The following is a 21,601-nucleotide window of genomic DNA, read 5'->3' on the forward strand; positions in this document are numbered from 1 at the left end:
TTTGTACTGGAGGATACACAAGTTTATGTATGAGATTAAGATAAATATATGGGTGCTCCACAAAATTTTCACCCGATTCTTAGTAAATTTTGAACCGAAATTTTGAATAGAAATGTTGAGGCTACGGGTTGAATTCTTGGTCGGTCATTCGTTAGTGGTCAATTTTGACAAAAAGGCAGTGGATCTGCTGGAAAACTCTAAGCTGAGAAGCAAGCTCTGTACTAACTGGACATAATACCAGAGAAAAGAAGTGGAGGGACACGGAACATAAGAAGAGTAAAAAGAAGAAGATAAGTCAAATGTATTTATTATAATCGAGAGAATCTGGTCATTGTCATCACATCAACAACACCCGAATGTTAATAAATAACGGCACTTTTATTTCCTGCAGTTTCATTACGTCATACAGTTTTTTTTTCTTATCAATACCTACATTGAATAATAATGGTGTTTTTCGCTGGGCCCGTCTTCATTGATAAAAACCTGTGACCCAGCACGGAGGAGGACAGTGTGTGAGAGAGGAGGAGTTCAGATGTAGAAATGAAGGATGAAAGCTTTTGAGTGGAAAAATACTGCGACAGATGTTGAAAAAGGAAAATAGGAAATTCGAAAGCGCCGGGAAAAGAACAGAAGGAAAATTCACTGAGCAAATTCAATTGCTAGTCAATTTGAATTTGAAGAGAATGAAAAGTGGTTGGATGTGAAAGGTAGCGGAAAAAAAACAGAAGGCATAGGAAGAGGAAAATATTTTTTTATTGCTAGCAAAGAGATGCTAATAGAATAGTCTGTGGAAGATAGGAATAGAACAGGAAAGCCCTATTTATCGCAGGAAAAAAGTATAGCACATAGAAATGAAAAGTAGTACGTGATTCAATAGAATGGAGGGACTTCATTCACTAGAAGCATGCTGTTCATAGTGAGTTCTTCTTTTTTGGAATTCTGCATTGCCAAGCCGGAGGTGTGGTTGGTGGTGTGCATTTTATGAAAAATACCTACTCCGGACTGCCAACACGCTTCGGATGGTTGTTGATTGAAAGCTCTGATTGAATTCCAAGGCAGCAGTGATACGTGACTGGCGCCAGCTGGAGCGCATCGATGATGTAATAGAGTGGCCAAGCAGAGAAAAATAAATATCAGTAGAATGTGTGTCTATTCTGGAGCTCGCTACGATTGCTACAAAGTCGTTGTTTTTTTTTTGTTCTTTTTTGTTTTCGCTACTATATTGGCAAGGACGTGTATCGCGTGTTGTTTGAGGAAAACAGCTTCGGTTTGGCTGCGCTTACTCTCCGGTCATCATCTCCATGAACTCTATACAACGATGAAAGAAATTGGATAAAAGGAAAATTAGCATACTCATTGGTCATCATCGTCCTTCCAAGAAAACGATGGAGGAAATCGCCCTTACCATCAAAATCAACAGTTCCCGAACCGTCGGCATCGATTTCATTGATCATGCCATCCAAATCGTCATTCGTTAGCTTATCGTCCAGAGCGGCCAAGATCTCTTTCAGTGTGCTGTTTTTGGCGTGCGCGTGGGAGAAGGAAGAAAGTAGTGAAACAATGTAATCAAAGAAATCTACTTTTCGACCGCTGAGCACCAATTGGCTAATGGTGATGAATACGAGCAAGTTGGGTAAATTGGATTAGGGTTTGAATAAATGATGATGAAAACGCTAAGATGTCTGATATAGAAGCAGTCAATATTCGTCAGAGCATGAATAAAAGGAATAATGCAAAACTCAACCATCAGTCTTTTTTTTTGTGGAATAATTTGTCCAAAACATTCAAGTCTTAAAATATCTTGAGATTTTCCTCAAAAGTTTTTTCACGACATTCATAAGAAACTAGTTTCTTTGCAATCTTTCATAGGCGTTCTCATGCATTTCCTATAAATCCAACTTCGAACATATGTTTATATATGTAATTGTGTTTTAATATTTTTTCTCACACCTAGTATTTCAAATAGAAGTAAAACACAATAAATTATAAATATCAGGGTTAGTTAGAAATCGTTACATTTTTGTTAGAAACGCGGTTTTATTTTACACGATTTTTTTATAATATGTTCTGGAAATTACGTGACATGCTTTTGGAAAAATTCTTCTCTCCTGGTCACTATTTCTTTTCGACGGGGCTCAAGTTTCTACCAGAGATCTTGTTACTAAAATAAAAGAAATTAATTATTACAAAGTGTAATGATTATTGTAGCTTTCATTATGTGGAACTTTTCAATGAAACATTTCAAAGCGTGGCGGAAGGACAGACTCTGGGATTTTATATACCGTCGTGCGGGGCTACTTTTGAAACACGGGGCTACTTTGGACACTTTTGAATATGGATTTTTTGTATTCGAAATATGGTTCAAATCTGTTTGATGTCTTTGGGACTATTATGACGCAATATTTTCCCCTTCATTTGGTTGAAATTGTTTTTCAAACAAACCCTTTATTGCTTGTCAGGAGGCGAAAAAACATCGAATGAATCATAAAAATATACATAACGTATCAGAACATTTGCTCTGTAAGCATTGTTTCTACAGTTCATAAATTTCAGAGGGTTGCTCAATTCGTGCAAAAAATATCGACGTAGCATATACAATCGAATATTTGTATCGATACACATTATAAATGACCGTTTAACCCTAGGGGCGGGACAGCTCTAATATTAATTAGCGGTATTAGCAGTATTAGGAAATATTAATCCCAAAGCCGTACCATTTTTCAACCAAGTAAGCCATGCCAATCGAGCTTGATTGATTCGCAATGACAACATCAAGATGTGACAAAAAGTAGTCGTTTAGCTTTCCCGCTGTAAGAGAAACATATTCAATCAGAACTAGGACTTATTACGAAAGAAATCGTTAGATATCGCTTCCATTTCGTCCTTCTCACTCCGGGAGGATCAACTAAGAACTCGCTGGCGGACACGACCACCAAACAGTAAAATCTTCACATTAACAGCTGCGATCAAAAAGTTCATGCGTATAAATAATAGGACAAACACTAAGGACTGTTCAATTTATAAAACGGACAACTTGCTTGTGCGATATCTTTTTTATTTTTCAATAAAATCATTTTCAGTTTTTTGCATAACTTTCTATAGCTATTCTCAAATGTAGGAAAAATATATCATTAAGCAAAATGTTCTTTATTGTGTAACTGAAGCGGTTTTCGTAAAACATCAATAAAAACCCATTTCTCAAAATTCGACTTAACTTTCCACATACTAAACATGCATATTTTCATAAAGTTTTTAATGTATTGTAATCTTATACTATTCTACTAAAGGTAAAGCTCAATAGTTAGTTAGTAATAATGCACCAAGCTGCCTCCAGCTTGATATAGTGAATTGCCTGATTTTCATAGAAATTATTAAAAAATATTTATTTAAGTCCTGTGATGCAATAGCACAACGGATTCGGCTAAAATTTTGTCCAGAGTAGAAGAATATTGTTTTCTGAATGATGCAGAAGAAAAAAAAAATTAATTGCATTCTTCATCAAAAATTTAATCCATAAAGATGGTCATAGTAAAAAATTGCATACTTTTTGCTCCATTGATGCAGATTTTCGACTCTAGCGAATCTTGTTATTGTTTATTTTCAACAAAGTTGGTCCTATGTTATTGTACACTTTATTTAATAACAATCGGATGTAAAAATTTTTATTTCCTACTTCATTGTTATGTAAAATTTGCATAAGGTTGCATTGTTATTTGGAAGAACCTTCAAAGGACGAAACTGTTTTGATTACTTTGCCTGTAATGGCACACAGTAACCAAACCAGCAATGCTATTAAGAACCAGTTTTCTGCATTTGAAACCGAATTATTCCTACTTTCGACTGGATGTATAAAAAAATTGTTTATTAAATATGTTCATGCCCTTTTTGCTTTACTATTGAATTTTAATAAAAAAATCGAATCTCTCTTGAGACTTTAATATTTCAAAAACTAATTTACCAATCGAGTTTAAACTTTGCCAGAATGTTTATCACTCATTCTGCTGCACTATGGCACATACTTTTCTGATATTAAAAACGATATACTATATGTAAACAGTAATTTTATATATATTTCAAATTTTCAGCAATTGTAAAATCCACCTCATTTAACATCTGGCCGATTTTCTATGAAATAAAACTATTTTTATTTGATTCAAAAATCATTACTATAACGCAACGATGATGTACTGAACAACGAAGCAAGGGTGGTTAAATTTGAACTACGCGTCTTCTTTTTATAGCCTTGTAAAGTTGTCCGTTTTATAAATTGAACAGTCCTTAAACTGTAATGTTATGTTACGTATGCAGGGCATATGGTTCATTCGTTGTTCAAAAATCTTTTCGCTGGACTCACAGCCTGGAACTAGCAGTGCAGTGGCATTCAAAAAGAATACGGCATTAGAGTGCAGTCGTAAATTGAAATACTCACAGTTCTGTTACTGCTAATTAAGATGCCAAATCTCTTTCAATCTAATTCTAATCAGCACGTAACCATCTCTGAATGCAACCAGAGATATGAATGAAAATGAGAAATGCAACGTCACACAACTCGCAATCAAGGGAGTAGTCTCAATTTCCAAATTAAGTTTATTTGTATCTAATATACTTCGAAGTTTGCCAACAACAGAAATATATGATTCGCCAATACGCCCAGGGTTATCATCAGAAACACATCTTTTTCAGGAGCATCATGATCTAGAACCAGCACAGAAACTTGTTAATCCCATCCAATGGAGCCATCTACTTTATTTCTCTCAGCACGGTGCCATAGGTTCTCAAAACCTTCATCATTGCTGGTGATAGTTGAAGCTCAGGGTATTCGATTAACTAAAACAAACAACGGATATTAATATTTTCAATTGAACAATCGAAAGAAAGACCGCAGACAAACCGTGTTTCATCCTCTCGTTTTTTGTGACAGTTAGTTGTTGTATGAAAACTCATGACATACTACACAAAAAATGTTTTGGTGGACAGTGAAGATTACGAAACTAATATTTATTAGGCAGTATTAGCGCCGGTATTAGGCACTGTCCCGCCCCTAGGTTTAACCTAAATAAAGGATTGATGGCCCCCAGACAGCCTTTAATTCTATATTAAAATATCGCGCTGCTCATAATACCAAAGGTAGCACAGAACCACCTAAAAACGCATATATTTATTGAAATCATGTATGATATAGTATACAACAGTACTGGTACAAAGTCGTATTTTAAATAAACCCGGAATTTTAACTGCAACTTTGTTTTAATTATAAATGTCCAAAGTAGCCCCCCTTTGGTTCTATATGAGATGTCTCCGATTGGTGTATGGGCAACTTTTTTGTTTATTGATGGATTTAGTTCATATTTTGCATGCATCCTACATACATACTTACAATTATTAGGTGTAAAAATTGTGGAAATACATTAACTACTCTGGGAGTTATAATGTCATAAAGTTGAAAAACCATTAAAAAGTGTATAAAGAAGCCCCGCACGACGGTATATATGATGATTGTATGGTTTTGAGCCTAAAACTCTATTAAACAGCCACCATCTTGAATATGGAGCCGTCATCTTGGATTTTAGGTAGCCATCTAGGATATTCTGGTCGCCATTTCTTGAATCCGAAAATCTTCCCCATACCAAATACATATCCCCATTTGCATGATTTGGGGCCAAAAACTTCATTAAACAGTCGCCATTTTGAATTTTGAGCCGCCATTTTAGAATTAAGGCCGCCATCTTGGTTATTCTGGTAGCCATTTTTTTACTCCATACCCAAATATACCAATATAATGGTATCCCCATACCAAATATACCAATATGCAATGGATTTAGAGTCTGAAACTCCAAAAAACAGCCGCTATCTTGGATATTCTGGTCGCCATTATTGGACACCGGGTATCTTCCCCATACCAAATATACTCATATTGCATGGTTTTAGGCGCCAAAACTCCAATAAACAGCCACCATCTTGAATTTGGAGTCCCGTCTTGGATTTTAGGCCGCCATCTTGGGTATTCTGGTCGCCATTTTCGGACACCAGATATCTTTCCCATACAAAATATACCCATACTGCATGTTCTCACTGAATTTTCTAGCGGCGGAACCACAAACGCAGTAGTTTCAGGGCAACTTTAACTGGAATATATTTTTAGTTAGTTTTACAATTAATGCATGAATAGATATGATTACTTACAAATCTTCAGTACTGAACTTCACCTGAATCCCTCTCGTAGCTGGTAGCTTCTAGGTTAAGTTTTAACTGTTTAGGATATAATTTAATATAGTGCATGCTTATTTGTAGTTAATTTATGTATGTGCGTTTCACTTACAGTATTTGCTTGATCGTGTAAGATAAATTGTATTTTAGAGTATGTCTGTCCTATGAGATTGGTGATTCAATAACTGCACGTGTGAGAAACTGTAGAGAAACGGTAGATGACGATAACAAATTGTTCGAAGTTTTAGCGTTTTAAACTATACCTCTCGAGTACACTATGGAAAAATAATATAATAATTCACCAAAACTACCCGTAGATAGCGAGTTCAATTAATAATAATAAAGAATTTTCGATATTGCAGTGCTTACACGTTTGCATACACACGACCAACCACTAGCTTATGATTCGGTAGCTACATTGTTCTCGTTTTTCAATCATCGTTGTCAGTTCAGCCGGTCCGATGTAAAACATGCGTATAGCTATTTGGAAGTTAGACCTGTTCGCCGTCACATTCCTCCTCCCGTGAACAACTACCATGTTCAAGGTCAGGTTCACCATCCTCCGCGACGTCGAGCAGCGCCAAATTCACCGTCGGACGACGATGTAATCCTTTGGCTGTCCGTACCCATGCTTGACGAATCCTTCCGTCAGCGCCAGGCACTACCTTCTCAATGCGTCCTCTTGTCCACTGGTTTCGAACAGCTCCGTCCACGACAAGCACTAGATCCCCAACAGCAATGTCCTTCACATTTTCGAACCATTTGGACCGACGTGATATTACTGGCAAGTATTCTTTAAGCCATCTTCTCCAAAATTCGTCGGCCAAATATTGAGCCAACTTCCAACTGCTTCTCAGGCTCGTCCGATACTCCGTTGGCAATACCGATAGTTGCTTCACACCACTGGAACTTCCCAGCAAAAAATGATTGGGGGTAAGCGATTCTTGATCGGCGGATTCTAGGGGGATATACGTCAGTGGTCGCGAATTGATGATTCCTTCGGCTTCAATGATAATCGTTTCCAATGTTTCGTCGTCGGGTTTCCTAGCAGCTTCAAGAAACGTCCCTATGGCAGCTTTTACGGATCGTACCATTCGCTCCCATACTCCGCCCATGTGAGGAGCTCCAGGTGGATTGAAGGACCACTTCGTATTGGTGTTGGTGAAGACTGAGGCTAGGGTCTGGTTACGCTCTGCGATCTGCTGCTGCAGTTTGTTGTTAGCCCCATGGAAGTTTGTGCCATTGTCGCTATATATCTCAGCTGGAGCCCCGCGACGTGTAACGAACCTTCGAATCGCTAAAATGCAGGAATCCGTCGAGAGAGTGTGTACAACCTCCATGTGGACTGCGCGAATGCTCAGACACGTAAACAACGCAATCCATCTCTTGACATAGCTTCTGCCTTGTTTCGTCAGCACTGGACCAAAGTAATCAAGCCCGACATACGTAAAAGGGCGTACAAACGGGGTGAGACGTACTTTTGGCAACGGAGCCATTTCGGGTGTCTTCGGTACCGTTCTTCGTACACGACACCACATGCAGTCTTTCGCCACCTTTGCAACTAATGCACGCATTTTTGGTATTTGGTAACGTTGTCTCATTTCGTTGATAATTGTTTCTCAATTTGCGTGTCTATATTGACGATGAAACCAATCTACCAGAAGCTTCGTGATAGTCGATTGTTGTGGAAGTATTGTTGGAAACTTCGCTTCATATGGTACGTACGGAGCTAGATCGAGCCGACCCCGCATGCGAAGTATACCATACTTATCCAAAAAGGGACACAGTTTATAGATGTTACTTGATTTTGAGACCGTCGGACCACTCTTTGTGCAAAGATCTTCCACTTCTTGATGATAGTATTCGTATTGTGCTTGCTTCCATAGACTTCGTTCGGCCACAGCCAGTTCAGCTTGAGTGAGGATTCCCAACTCCAGCGGAACTCCTCGTTGTCTCCGCCTAATATTATCGATAAACCGGTGAACGAATCCTAATGTTCGCTGAAGTCGCTCCCATCGACTAAAACGAGCAACGTTTACAACCGGCTGCAGCTTTGAAACGTGAACGTTACATGATCTGATCTCCTCTACAGTCGAGGAAGATGCTTGTTGCTGCTGGGGCCACAAATTCTCCGGCTGACGTAGGAATTCTGGGCCGTAGAACCATACACCGCTACCACTCATATCAGGACCCGTTCCCCACTTCGTTGCAAGGTCCGCTACGTTGGATTTGGTGGGAATCCACCGCCATTCATCTACTCCCGTCGTTGATAAGATTTCTGCTACACGGAAGCCCACGAACTGGTGATATTTGCGATGATCGGAGTTTAACCATGCCAGCACTGTTCGAGAGTCAGTCCAGAGTATCCTTTTGGTTACTTGAAGATCGTGCATTTCTATGACGCTGTTTAACAGGCGCGACCCTAGCACTGCCGCTTGAAGCTCCAAACGGGGAATGGTAAGCATTTTCAGCGGCGCTACCTTTGATTTCGCTGATACTAGAATGGTGTCCACGCCGTACGGAGTTGTCACTCGAAAGTATACCACACTAGAATAGGCTAATTCACTAGCGTCCACGAAAACGTGTATTTGCAATCCGGCGTATGTTTCTTGTTTAGCACCTGCAAAATAGCAACGGGGAACGCGGATCGAACTTAACTGCGGTAAATATCCAGACCACAATCTCCATCGTTCGTACAAGTCACTGTTGATAGTATCATCCCAGCCAATGCCAGTGGCCCATATGTCCTGCATAAGAATTCTTCCATGGATTAAGAAGAACGTTATCAACCCCAAAGGGTCGAAGAGACTCATGACGATCCGTAATACTTCCCGTTTCGTGGGAATGTGGTTCTCGGCCAATACCTCTTGTAGGGTTTCGCGTAGCTCTAGGGTGTAAGTGAAGTGATCACTGCCAGGGATCCACCTCATGCCAAGAATGGATTCCGCACATTCGGCCTTCCCTGCTTGGAGTACTTTATCCATTGTAGCTGATTGCGCCCCCACACTTTCGGCTATTTCAGGTTTGTTGGACAGGAAATTCCGTATTTCAAATCCGCCTCTTTCGTGGATTTTCTTCACTTGTCGACCAACTGTTATTGCTTCTTCTTCTGTCCCGAAACTGTCCAGGTAATCGTCGACGTAATGATGGCGAACGATAGCATCGGCTGCTCTTGGATATTCATCGGCGAAATCTTGTGCGTTGCGATTTTTCACATATTGGGCCGAACTCGGAGAGCATTTGGACCCAAATATCGCAACGTCCATCACAAATATTGTCGGTTCCACGTTAGTTTGATCACGCCAAAGAAATCTTTGAAACTGTCGATCTTCTTCTCGTATCTTGATTCGATGGAACATTTCCTTTATGTCAGCAGCTAGAGCATACTGGAACATCCGGAAGTTGCTGAGAACCGCTGGCAGCGACGTTAGCATATCTGGGCCTTTTAGCATAAAGGAGTTGAGGGACACACCGTCCACACTCGCTCTCGCATCCATGATCAGTCGAACTTTGCTCTTTCTTGGGTTGACGACTATCCCGAGAGGCAAGTACCAACATTTCTCTGGCTTAGTGCTTGTGAGCTCGTGTTCCGTGGCTTCGTGCGCATACTGTTTTGCAACGTAATCTAGTATAATCGCCCGCACATGTTCGTAAAGGTGTTCGTTATCGCAGAGCTTCTTTTCTAGACTCCGAAGCCGTCGGTAAGCCATTCCGTAGCTGTTTGGCAGCTGAACATTATCCGTCTTCCAGAGCAGACCAGTTTCGAATCCGGTGGATGTTCTTCTAGTTGTGGCTTCTAATATCTCACGTGCGCGTCGTTCTTCGTCGGACTCTAAGTGAGCTGTTGGTGATATTATACCAGAATTATCCAACGCCACGTAGCTCCGAACAAGCTGGTTCAGTTCCTGCTCTTGATTGGTCCATCCTCCAATGTGAAACCCACAAGTGACCGGTCCCACCTCGCTAGGTGAACATCCGTAGATACTCCAGCCAAGACGGCATTTGGCTGCTATTGGCTGACTCCAACCTCCTTCACGTATCTTCAATGGTATTGTGAGCTTCAGATTGTCAAGACCAATCAGCAGCTTGGGCACCACTTCCTCGTATTCGTTTATTGGTAGCCCACGCAGATGAGGATATCTTGCCGCAAGGTCTCGGTAGTTTAATGATTGTTTCGGCAGCATCAATTTTCCGACGGTACGAGCGTCGACAAGCTTGAATTGATGGCTTACTCGTGACCCAGCGATGTCCACCAGAAGCCGCTGAGATTTGGATTCACTGCGTGTAACATTCCCTGTCCATAGCAACTGCAGTGGCTCACATGGTCCAGAAATTCCAAGTTTTGAAGCGACGTCGTCCTCGAGGAGGGTGAGTTGAGAACCTTCATCAATGAACGCAAATAGTTCGACCTTCCCGTTTGGTCCACAAAGCGTAACTGGCAATATTCTAAACAAAGGACCATCAGTAGACTGCTTTTGGTTTAAATGGCTAGTAGAAACCGCCACCGAAGTGACCTGCGACGATGAATGCAGCAGTGTATGGTGCCGCAGTCGACAGCCAGAAATTCCACAACCTTGCCAAGTCCTACAAGGCCATCTACCATGCTGATTCAAGCAGGTTCTGCATAGTGAGTTTTGGTTGACAATCTTGATCCTTTCGTCGACGTTCAATGATCTGAACTGCTCACAATCGTACACACGATGACCTTCCATTCCACACGCAACGCATATCTTCCTATTAGATTTTTCCACTTGACTTCCCCTACTGAAAGGCGTATTTTCCCCCACATTGGATGTTTCTAAATGAGCCTGTACGAAACCACGATCCTTTGGTTTCTGATATGATTTCGATGATTTGCTCACTGGATTATCGTCCGCTACGTCGAATGCTAGCTCTACGATGGAGTTCATAAACGTTCCGAAGGATCGCAAATCAGCGTCCGCCCTAGCACCTTTATAGGCTGCCCACTTCATTCTGTAGTCCATCGGCAGCTTGCCGACCAGATCGTGAAGGAGAGAAGGGTTCATCAGATGCGCGTATTGTTTTGCGGTCTTTAGATGTTCCACGAGATTGTCGACGGCCATTCCAAAGTCGATGATGCTCTCCACATTATCCATTTTCGGCGGTGGGAGATGCCGAATCCTTTCGGTGAGGGCGCGAATCAAGGTTTCGGGCCGACCATAGCGCAACTGTAAAGTCTTGATCACGTGTGGTACACTAGCTGGTGTCAAAAGCCTCCCGCGGACCATTTCCAGCGCCGGTCCTTTGAGGCAACGTTGTAATCGGATGAGGTTTTCATCTTGAGAGAATCCACACGTCGCCGTTGATCTTTCGAAATTACTAATCCATATTGGCCACTCTTCAGGGTTGCCCGAGAATGCTGGAAGATCCTTTCCCATGACCTGCCGGGCGGCTAGTTGACGATTCGTAGGACCCTGCTCGGCTATTTGGTCCACTATAGAAGAGTTTTCGTTTTCTGTTCCATCTCGGTGTAACTGCGGATACGTTTGTTTGGAGAAATGTAGCGTTTTCTCATTATTTCTCTCCATACCCCTCGCGCTGTCGCAAATTGTCTTAGGCTGCGAATCGTTGACCTGTTCGGCGAAATCGTTCAGATCCGGATGAACTTCCGCTGAATTGTATTGGCCACTCAGTTTGACTCCGATGTTTGTGACTCGTTGTTCATCACTTTGTTGCGCAAACTGCAATTTATTGAGAGAACTCACTAATTCCAGGTTGGTTGGATCCCTTGTAGCTGGTCGTTCTGTAGTCGCTAACCACTTGTTCACTTTTTCACCCAACACAGATTCACTTTGACTGACGCTCGACCCTCGACTACTTCCGCGCAGTGACTGTTCGCGAATAAGCTTAGCTTTCTCTTCCAAAGACCGTTTCTTTATCGCCATTTGATCCCTGCGAAACTTAAGCTCCTCAGCGGTCTTCTTTTCCAGAAACGCCTTTTCTTCTGCTAACCTCTTAGCTTCTATCTCTAACTCGCGATCTTTAATCGACTTCTCCTGGATAATCTGTCTAGCTCGAATCTGCTTTTCCTCTTCTAACTCTAGCTCCTCTAATTGCTGCTGTTCGTTCAAAACTTCTAGTTCTAAGGCGAGCCGGGCCCTTGCACTAGACGATACACTTACGGTTTTACTGGCATTGGTTTTTTTCGATTTTGAAGTACTTGCTTTGCTGCCGGCTGGTTTCTTCGTCTTCTTCGTCGCTCCGGAGGGAACGATCAGATTTGCACCGGCTCCTACGCTCGCCGACATAGTAGCTTTCGGAATGAGTCTACAGGGGTGACATGTCCACGACTGGTCCTTGACGGTAAAGTTAACATCAGCGCAGCCGTAATGATACCAGGCACTACAATCATCGCACGCCACCATGTCTTCGATGTGGTCGGGGCGGTTGCAGTTCACGCAGTTTCGCTGCTCCTGTGGATCGTTCACTTTCGAAGTAGCCATGCTGGAGGAATCGATGAAGATTTTTAAAGAATGTTCTCACTGAATTTTCTAGCGGCGGAACCACAAACGCAGTAGTTTCAGGGCAACTTTAACTGGAATATATTTTTAGTTAGTTTTACAATTAATGCATGAATAGATATGATTACTTACAAATCTTCAGTACTGAACTTCACCTGAATCCCTCTCGTAGCTGGTAGCTTCTAGGTTAAGTTTTAACTGTTTAGGATATAATTTAATATAGTGCATGCTTATTTGTAGTTAATTTATGTATGTGCGTTTCACTTACAGTATTTGCTTGATCGTGTAAGATAAATTGTATTTTAGAGTATGTCTGTCCTATGAGATTGGTGATTCAATAACTGCACGTGTGAGAAACTGTAGAGAAACGGTAGATGACGATAACAAATTGTTCGAAGTTTTAGCGTTTTAAACTATACCTCTCGAGTACACTATGGAAAAATAATATAATAATTCACCAAAACTACCCGTAGATAGCGAGTTCAATTAATAATAATAAAGAATTTTCGATATTGCAGTGCTTACACGTTTGCATACACACGACCAACCACTAGCTTATGATTCGGTAGCTACATTGTTCTCGTTTTTCAATCATCGTTGTCAGTTCAGCCGGTCCGATGTAAAACATGCGTATAGCTATTTGGAAGTTAGACCTGTTCGCCGTCACACTGCACGATTTAAGGGCGCAAAACACCATTAAAAAACCGCCATCTTGAATTTTAGGCCTCCATCTTGGATATACTGATTGCCATTTTTCGACTCCAGGCATCTTCTGCATACCGAATATACTCATATTGCATGGTTTTAGGGCATACAATTCCATTAAACTGCCGCCATCTTGAATTTGGAGCTATCTTGGGTATTCTGGTCGCCATTGGGCTTCAGAAAGTTTCCTCATACCAAATATACCCATAGTGCATGGTTTTATAGTCCTAAATTTCGTTTAACAACCGCCATCTTGAATTTGGAGCCGCCATATTGGATTTTGGCCCCATATTCTGGTCACCATTTTTAGGCTCCAGACATCTTCTCCATTCCAAATATACCCATATTGCATGGTTTTAGAAGCTAAAGCTCCATTAAATAGCCGCCATCTTGGAGTTTAAACCGCCATCTAGGATATTTTGGTCGTCATTTTTGGACTTCAGACATCGTTCTCATACCAAATAAACCCATATTGCATGGTTCTAGAGCGTAACACCAGTAAACAACCGCTGTATTGAGTTTTGAGCCGACTTCTTGGATATTCTGGTCGCCATTTTAAGACTCCAGACATCTTCCCCATACAACATATACCCCATATTGTATGGTTACAAAAATCGCCGCAGTTTGATGTATAAGTGTCTTCGGAAGAAATGTCAAATATAGCAGAATGAACTACTTCGCAGAAGAAAGTTTTTTTCTATGACGCTTTTTGAGAAAGCTAAAACTGATCTAGATCAGTTGCAACTTATCTAGATCAAATATTTTGTAACCATCTTTCTAATCTAATCTAATACAAACGCAGCCAGTACGAGAAAGCATCCTGGAAAGTAATCGGGTTTGATCACGCCCAACTATCTTTCTTGTCAATATTGAAGGTTGCAGCATATCAAAGATATGATACAAGCGTCAAAGCGGCCAGGCCTACTGCGTTGCATTAACCGCAGAGATGATTCTTCGAAATACCTCGAGTTTTGAACAGTTGTTCCTTCGTCGAAGCATTTCGCGAATCTACAGGGGAGGAAGGATGCGTGGACATACCGTACCAAACGCTCCAGATAAATGTGGTTAAACATGGTTGAAATATTGTATGTAAATATAATAAAATGGAATGTCATATAATGAATATTGGAAAGGTCTCACCCATTTATTGAGTAGCTTTTGTTGTTCAATGTCCATCCTCCGGTTTTGTATAATCAGCTTCCTCGCATAGTGTCATTTTGGACAACACTATCGCTAGTCATCACCAAATCAGAATTGTGGCAACATTCCCCAATCCGCACAATGGCATCACCAAAATCTTGTGAAAAGCACAGCTTTTATCGCTATTATTACTGATTGTAATCCGAAACGCGAAAATAAAGACGAATGCTGGCACCCCGATAGAAAAACTGAATTTATAAAATCGTGGATCGTGCACCGATTGCGCCCTCTTTGCTAACACTTTTCATATGTGAAAAACTCCCGGATGGCGTAGCGCCACCAAAGCGGCACAAAAACGAACGAGACTTTTAAAAATGTAGCCGCACGTGACACAGCATGCAACCATCTGCAAGCTTGCAAGTGAGGTGCTAATCACTCAGAACTCTAAAACGCCTGAAATTGATAAACCGATCGCAAGTCTTACATTACACTTGAACACAGTCACTTGCTACTAGGCCAACGAGCATTAAATTTTATCTTTGATGTACCACTATCAACAGAAATGCACCAATAATCACGCCAATCAAACCAAAAAAGTTGCCGGATGGCGTAGCACCGCCAGCCGATTCACAATTCCGCCGAACGCGTAACCGAGAAAAACCATGACAGATTTTTTGCAACACAACCATTCGCGCGTGCGGCTTGCTGCGATCTTCTCAAATATTTTGTAACCAGCTTTTAGCAAAAACTCTTACAAGACACTTCTCTAAAGACACCAAAGCTCTAGGATGGATAACCAGAGTACTACATGTTTTGTCTGTCCATAACAGCGTTCTGCCCCAGTGTACGGTGTGGTCTGGATCACTGAAATGGCCATAACTCGGGAACGCCTTGACCGATCTGAATCATTTTCAATAGCAAACAATGCGGTAAAATTCCGGTTCGATTCGAGCTATCGGCCAATGGAAAGTGCCTTAAAAGTGAGTGATCTTATTTTGCGCACAGACATACATACATACACACATACATTTGGTATACGTGACTTGACCCTATCCGAGTCTTCTATCGAAAATTCGTTTTTTGAGTGAAAATATAGCCTTTCAGTACACTTTGGTGTACGAGAAAGGCAAAAAGATAATAAAAAAAGAAAAAAAAAATGAACTTGTGCGACAGATTTAGCAGTTTCAAATTTTCAGGAAATGTCTAAAACTTCAAAAACATATGTGTCATCTTTGAGATAAAAGTCAAAGTTAAATGATTATTTTAGAAAATCAGAACCGCCATTATTTTTTTTTCAAAGATTTATATAATTTCTTCAAATATAAAATTATGTTTATTGCGAATAGATTATTTTTAAGGCTGTTGTGAACATTTACCCAAGTAACAATTCCTTTGCTGATTGGTTTTGTTTGACTTTTATGAGGGTTTTATTACAGAAATATTTAAAACTCACAGTTCTATGACTACTTTTATGACAACCATTGAGGAAATTTTTTTCAGTATAGGGTAATTCGCTAATTGTTGAACACTACCCAAATGTTGAACAGTTTCTGAATATTTTATTATAAACCTTACTTAAGTAATTTTCATCCAACGTAAACTAATGATGTAGATGCATATACATGTGGGTCACGATATTGCTCTAATTAAGTTACAAAATTATACATATTTTACCTTAAAAAAAATATTGAAAATTTTGTACCGCTGATGACACGAAAACTGCACAATTCTTAAGATTAATTTTAAGAAATTGCTGTTACGAAATAAGCTTTGCGGGAAAATCGACCACAAATATCAAAGGCACACCATAATTACAAGACATGGAAGGATGTCATTAACAGTTTAACATTGTTTAAAATCACATTTTCATTGTTATTAAATTTGAAAAAATATTTTTCTTATCACACTATCATTATGCATGCATGTTCCAATTGTTGAACACTGGCATAACCTACGATGTTAGCATGACTGCTAGAATTTTTTTTCACTTTACCTAACCGTGCATTGCATGGGGTTTCAAAGGCGTTCCAGGGATATTCTAGGGTGTTCCAGTGGTCTTCAGAAAGATTCCAGTGGCTTTCAATGGATTTCCAGGGCGTTCCAGAGGTGTTCAAGAGGAATTCAGAGTGTTAAGGGGGTCCAAGGAGTATTTCAAGGCGTTCCAGGAGGCTCAGGAGCAACCCACGGGTTTTCAAGGGATTTCAGGGTGTGTTCTTGGGGGTTGAGTGGGTCCCATGGGTTTTGCAGGAGAGTTTCAGGGGCTTTAAAAGGCGTACTTCTCTTCTGTCGTTTTCGCTTCTAATCAAATCTTTTCAGCTATTTTTGCGTCTTATCATGTTTAAAACGATTTCAGTCCACTAGAGCTCTCTTCAAACGTGCGATTCCTTGTCATTTAAATGAATTGTCACTAGCTCGGACTAGCTGGGCACAAAACACGAAAAACCCGGAAAAAAATCCGCCAGAGTGAAAAAATATCGTATGTCGGGTCAAAGTCGGGTCAAATTTTATCAAATGTTGGACCACTGTTGGACCCACATCGGGTAACTATCGTGTCTATGTTGGGTTTGGTGGCCAAAATAAAAACACGCGAATGATAGGTTGATGTCGGGTTATACGTCATCAATAGGGACAATGGGAATTCGCGGTAAAATTTCTTAAATTTCGCGGGCTACTATTATGAATTTCGCGGCAATGTCGCGGTCCTATGTGTTTAACCATTTTTTTGAAAAAAAAAAATCAATTTTGCATGTCAAATGAATAATTCATTTAAAAAAGTAACAAGTTTAAGATTTTTCAAGAAAGAAGCATACATATGATGCAATGAATTTTTATTATGCAGATACGGAATCGTAAATAATCTCAAACTGTCGAAAATTATCTGTCAATTTATGACTAAAAATTTGAAATTCATGGGAATATGTAAGGAATTTTTACAGTTTTGTCAAATTTCGCAGCATTTCGCAGGATTTCTTGAATTTCGCGGCCAAAGCCCAATTTCGCGGATTTCGCGGCTTCCGCGAAATCGCGAATTTCCATTGTCCCTAGTCATCAATTACGAACAAAGCATCAACCGTTCAACAATTGGCGAGAACCGTCCAACATTAGGATGAGCTTGCTTAAGGAAGCGTTCAACATTTGGGTTACAGACTTCCCATACAAATGTTATATTTTCTCTTAGAAAATGGAATTTAAGGGAATACAAATTCAATGGGCAGTATAAGGCATAAGTAGATCTAGACGTTCACTGGATATTTTTCAGCTTAAGTGGAATTATGCACGGAAAAACAAACGAAAACCAAAATGCCGGTACTAACCGTTCAACAATTGGCGAATTACCCTACTTGCAGATATCCATAAAGTCAGATTTCAAGAATGAACAAAACTCTCCGATATGTAATCCTTCTTTTTTTATTATTATTATATTTTATTAAAGACACTTTACCAAAAAAAGTTGGCATTCGTGTCCAACTAATCCTTCTGTAATTCATTATTACCACTATAAAACTGTTCAAACTCTCAACAGATGGCGTTCCGTTCGATTAGTAACGGTGTTGGTGGAAAAGCAGAAACTATGATACTCCTACTCCTAGGTTTATTGCGGTCATCATAAAAGTAAACTTGCTTTCGTTTTTTTTTCGATAATTATGAACGTCACCATATTGAAGAATTACATACGTGAATGGAAAATAGTTAATTTTACTCAAATGCAATGAAATGATAGTTTGCCGTCATTTCTATAGCATGCTCGCATAATTTAACTCTCTCAGCTGAGTTTTGTTGTAATTCGAGGTAGTTCTACTAAATTTTCAAATTGATTTATTTATTTTCAAGATGATAATATTCACTATTTTCGAAGCGCGTTAATTTTATGTTTCTGCAACCTCAATATTCACGGTAAAATTGAATGCGCATAAGCCAAGCAACACGATAACTACTAAAATATAACTTTAAAGTTATCGCTTCCTACTTGCGAATGATGTCTCCTCCTGAGCTCACCGTGCCATTGAAGAAGTTTCTCTGCATCTTGAGCTGTCATAGTTTTTGTTAAAAAAAAACAACAACAATCATCTAACCTCTTTTCGAGTAATGGAAATTTTTCAACTAAATAGATTTTAAAACAGTTTTATTACTACTCTTAATACGGTTTGCTCAACCTCTCCAAGAGTGGTCCACTTTGCCGGAAGATGCTCTTAAAGAGGTTATCAAGAGGTTTTGATGTATAAATCAGTTTTATAGCGAGTTCTATAAAATTTGTCATGAAGATCTCTTATAGAGTCGAACAAAACTTAAAATGTTACTTGGGTTACAGTTAATTCTAATTTTTTCATAGATAATTCGATGATTCATGTAGAAATTTCGACAGAAATTCCTTTAGGTATTCCTTTAGAATTATTCTGTTTTTTTTTCTGGATTTCTTCACTGAATTCCACCCGGGATACTTTTTTATTGATTCTTTCCGATAATTAGTAGATTCTTTCCGGTAATTAGTAATCGCTATCAAGAATCTTTCAGAAATTCTTTTGAGAATTCCATCCGGCATTGTTCCATGTATTTTTCAAGAGATTTATTTAGGAATTCCTTTGGGGATTTTTCTGATTCTTACAGAAATTCCTGTGTAAATTTGTCTCGTCTTCATTGATGCGTCCCAAAATTCATAAGGGATTCCTCCCTGGATTGCTTCAGGGATTCTTCAAGCATATCTCAGGGATTCCTCTTGAGATTCTTTTAGGAATTACTCCAGCTTTCTTGCTTGGACTGCTCCTGGAATTTCTTAAAGGATTTCAGTCCAAATTGCTTCTGGATGCTTTCAGTGGATTCTCCAGGGATTCTTTCCAGGAAATTCACAGGATTTCTACCGGGATTACTTCATAGATTTATTCTGGGATTCTTAAATGTTTTTCCTTGAGCTTCTCCTAGGGTTTTCATGAGTCGAAATTTCTCCAAATAATTACCCCCGGAATCATTGCAAGGATTATTCCATGTGGAAGAGCAGGAGCAGTGATTCGTAGATGATGTAATGACCCATGTATTAAGTATGGGAAATATACAAGGGGCAGGAGAATGTCAAATATAGATAAATAATGAAAGGATGAAAAGATCCTGGATCAACCAGGATTCGAACTCAGACACACTCAGCATGGTCTTACTGAATAATAGTAAATCTATAATTAGATAAAATAAGGGCAGGAGCGTAAGATAAAAATAAGAGACATTTGTGAAATATATTTAGACATTTCTGTAGTACACAGTAACGTAATCTGGAAGAACATTCTTTTATATTCTTCTTTAGTACTTAGTTAATCTCTTTTACTCGTTCAAAATAGATCTACACGGATCATAATGTAATAATAGTTCAAAAGTTGCGTCGAAATAGAGCTTGAGACAATTATCAGATGTGGAGGACCTACATTGAAGAACTTTTTTGGAACTACACCAAATACTTTTAATTTTTGCGTGAAAATCATGATTATTGTATTATAACTTGTATATCGATTACAATTTTTTTTTTGAAGATTTAAATTGTGAGACACCTTGGGCGTTAGCGGTTTAATAAAACTTGTTTCAAGTCATATTTTTCGATCCCCTTTATAACAATCAAAACGAACTAGAAAGCACCATGTTCTAATATTGTCCTCGCCGATGTTTGTATATCAATCTAATGGTTAGTCATTATGGGTTCACCTCTTACGTACCCATCCCGCACCTTCATCTATCACCCCGGTCTGAATTATTAATAAATGACTCAATCCCAAAAGCAGCTGTAATACATTCCAAACAACACTGTCTCAATGTGAAAGGAATGAATTCTGTGCTGGCTGATCTCTCGCCTGACGATACCTCAATGATGACAGCAAGACAATTTCTCGCCCAGTCTGTAGGTAGAAGATACTACACACCTAGACCACAGCAGAACATCTGTTCCGTGTCACCATGGCTCAGTCGGGCGAAAATTCTTCTCGATCAATTTCAGGTTCGCCCAACCGTATTTGAATCACGGGTCAAGTTTTGGATATCATCAGTAATCGTTTTTCGGGTTTTACTTTTGTTTTCTTCGATAGATTCCAGAAATTACACAAATTTGTTAAGAATCTTTACAAATTAAATGAATTTAAAAAGTAATAACCGCACTCTCTCAGACCGAATACAAGTTTCGCAATGTTACTGATTTTCAACATTCCGTTTGGCCATGAAATCTTACCCATTGTACTGACTTTAGTTCCAATATGAGCAAGCAAAAGAAAAGGATTACGTTCTTATTTCTCCTGGACCATTTGAGGACCGTATTCCACACAAACTGAATGAGGTGGGAAAGCCTGGCTTTTTTTTTTTGAACAACATGACGTTAGCTGTTTCGATGGCTGATGACTGTACGGAACACAATTTGGAGAACGAAAAAAATATCGAAACAAGCGGAGAAACACCTCGAAGTGATAAATCTCCCTGAATGACTTTCATGGGTGCTAGTAGTGATGTATAAATAAACACTTACAAATCCATACAAGCACAGCTGCCCCTAACGACTACGATGACGACGCCGCGCATCCGCGACGTTCGGAGAGGACAAGTGGACGAATGAAATTTTTCGGAAGCCAACATTCCAAATTATCCAATCCACCCCGGCCTAGCAGTTGGCCAGCTGAAACGGTGCCAACGTGGATTGCCACTTTCACCTTACGCTCTGCCACCAGCCAGAGCAGCATATCCGGTGCAAATTATCTACGCGATGATTTTTTAATATAGTGATTTGTCCTCGCGGGTCTCTCGAGTGAAACAAAATATTCCACCTGAACGTGTGCTTTTTACTATCGACTTAAGTGCTGTTTTTGATTTCTCCAATCGTACACCTTCATATTCGTCAAAATAAATAAACAACCTGTCACCAGAAATGTTCGCACCTACACTTTTACTGCGCTGCTGGTTGGTGGGACTGACCGTAAGTTCCAACGACCATGCGTTTCCACCGATATGAGCCACATGGTTGTTGGTCGGTCATCTCCGTTAAGCATTTTCCTCCCCGGGGAAAGTGCGCGGAATGGGAAGATTTTGAAACATTTACGATGATTGGA

General features: G+C 39.8%; 2 protein-coding genes and 1 long non-coding RNA gene across 5 annotated transcripts in view; all 3 read right to left on the reverse strand.

The window, feature by feature from the left end:
• Positions 1 to 359: 359 nt before the first annotated feature.
• LOC109404813 (troponin C) overlaps positions 360 to 21,601 on the reverse strand; it is a 69,980-nt gene continuing 48,738 nt past the window's right edge. For both annotated transcript variants that reach the window (XM_019677766.3, XM_062849816.1), the window contains exons 3-4: positions 1,406 to 1,515; positions 360 to 1,308 (exon numbers count right to left, since the gene is read on the reverse strand). In XM_019677766.3, coding sequence (XP_019533311.1) covers positions 1,280 to 1,308; positions 1,406 to 1,515 — 139 coding nt within the window. In that variant the 3' untranslated portion in view covers positions 360 to 1,279. The remainder of the gene's footprint in view (positions 1,309 to 1,405; positions 1,516 to 21,601) is intronic.
• LOC134287621 (uncharacterized) lies at positions 4,570 to 5,047 on the reverse strand. Its single transcript, XR_009997414.1, has 2 exons — positions 4,892 to 5,047; positions 4,570 to 4,827 (listed from the first exon to the last, which is right to left on the reverse strand). It is a non-coding gene; the product is annotated as an uncharacterized LOC134287621 (long non-coding RNA).
• LOC134287620 (uncharacterized) lies at positions 7,822 to 13,247 on the reverse strand. Of its 2 annotated transcripts, XM_062849815.1 has the most exons (3): positions 12,958 to 13,247; positions 12,822 to 12,887; positions 7,822 to 12,763 (listed from the first exon to the last, which is right to left on the reverse strand). In XM_062849815.1, the coding sequence occupies exon 3, from the start codon at positions 12,669 to 12,671 to the stop codon at positions 7,827 to 7,829; it is 4,845 nt and encodes a 1,614-aa protein (XP_062705799.1). In that variant the 5' UTR covers positions 12,672 to 12,763; positions 12,822 to 12,887; positions 12,958 to 13,247; the 3' UTR covers positions 7,822 to 7,826. The 2 variants fall into 2 exon arrangements, with proteins under 2 accessions (XP_062705799.1, XP_062705798.1); XM_062849814.1 differs by having other exon boundaries at positions 12,822 to 13,247.

This window comes from Aedes albopictus, chromosome 2 (assembly GCF_035046485.1).
Source record: "Aedes albopictus strain Foshan chromosome 2, AalbF5, whole genome shotgun sequence".
Taxonomy (NCBI): domain Eukaryota; kingdom Metazoa; phylum Arthropoda; class Insecta; order Diptera; family Culicidae; genus Aedes; species Aedes albopictus.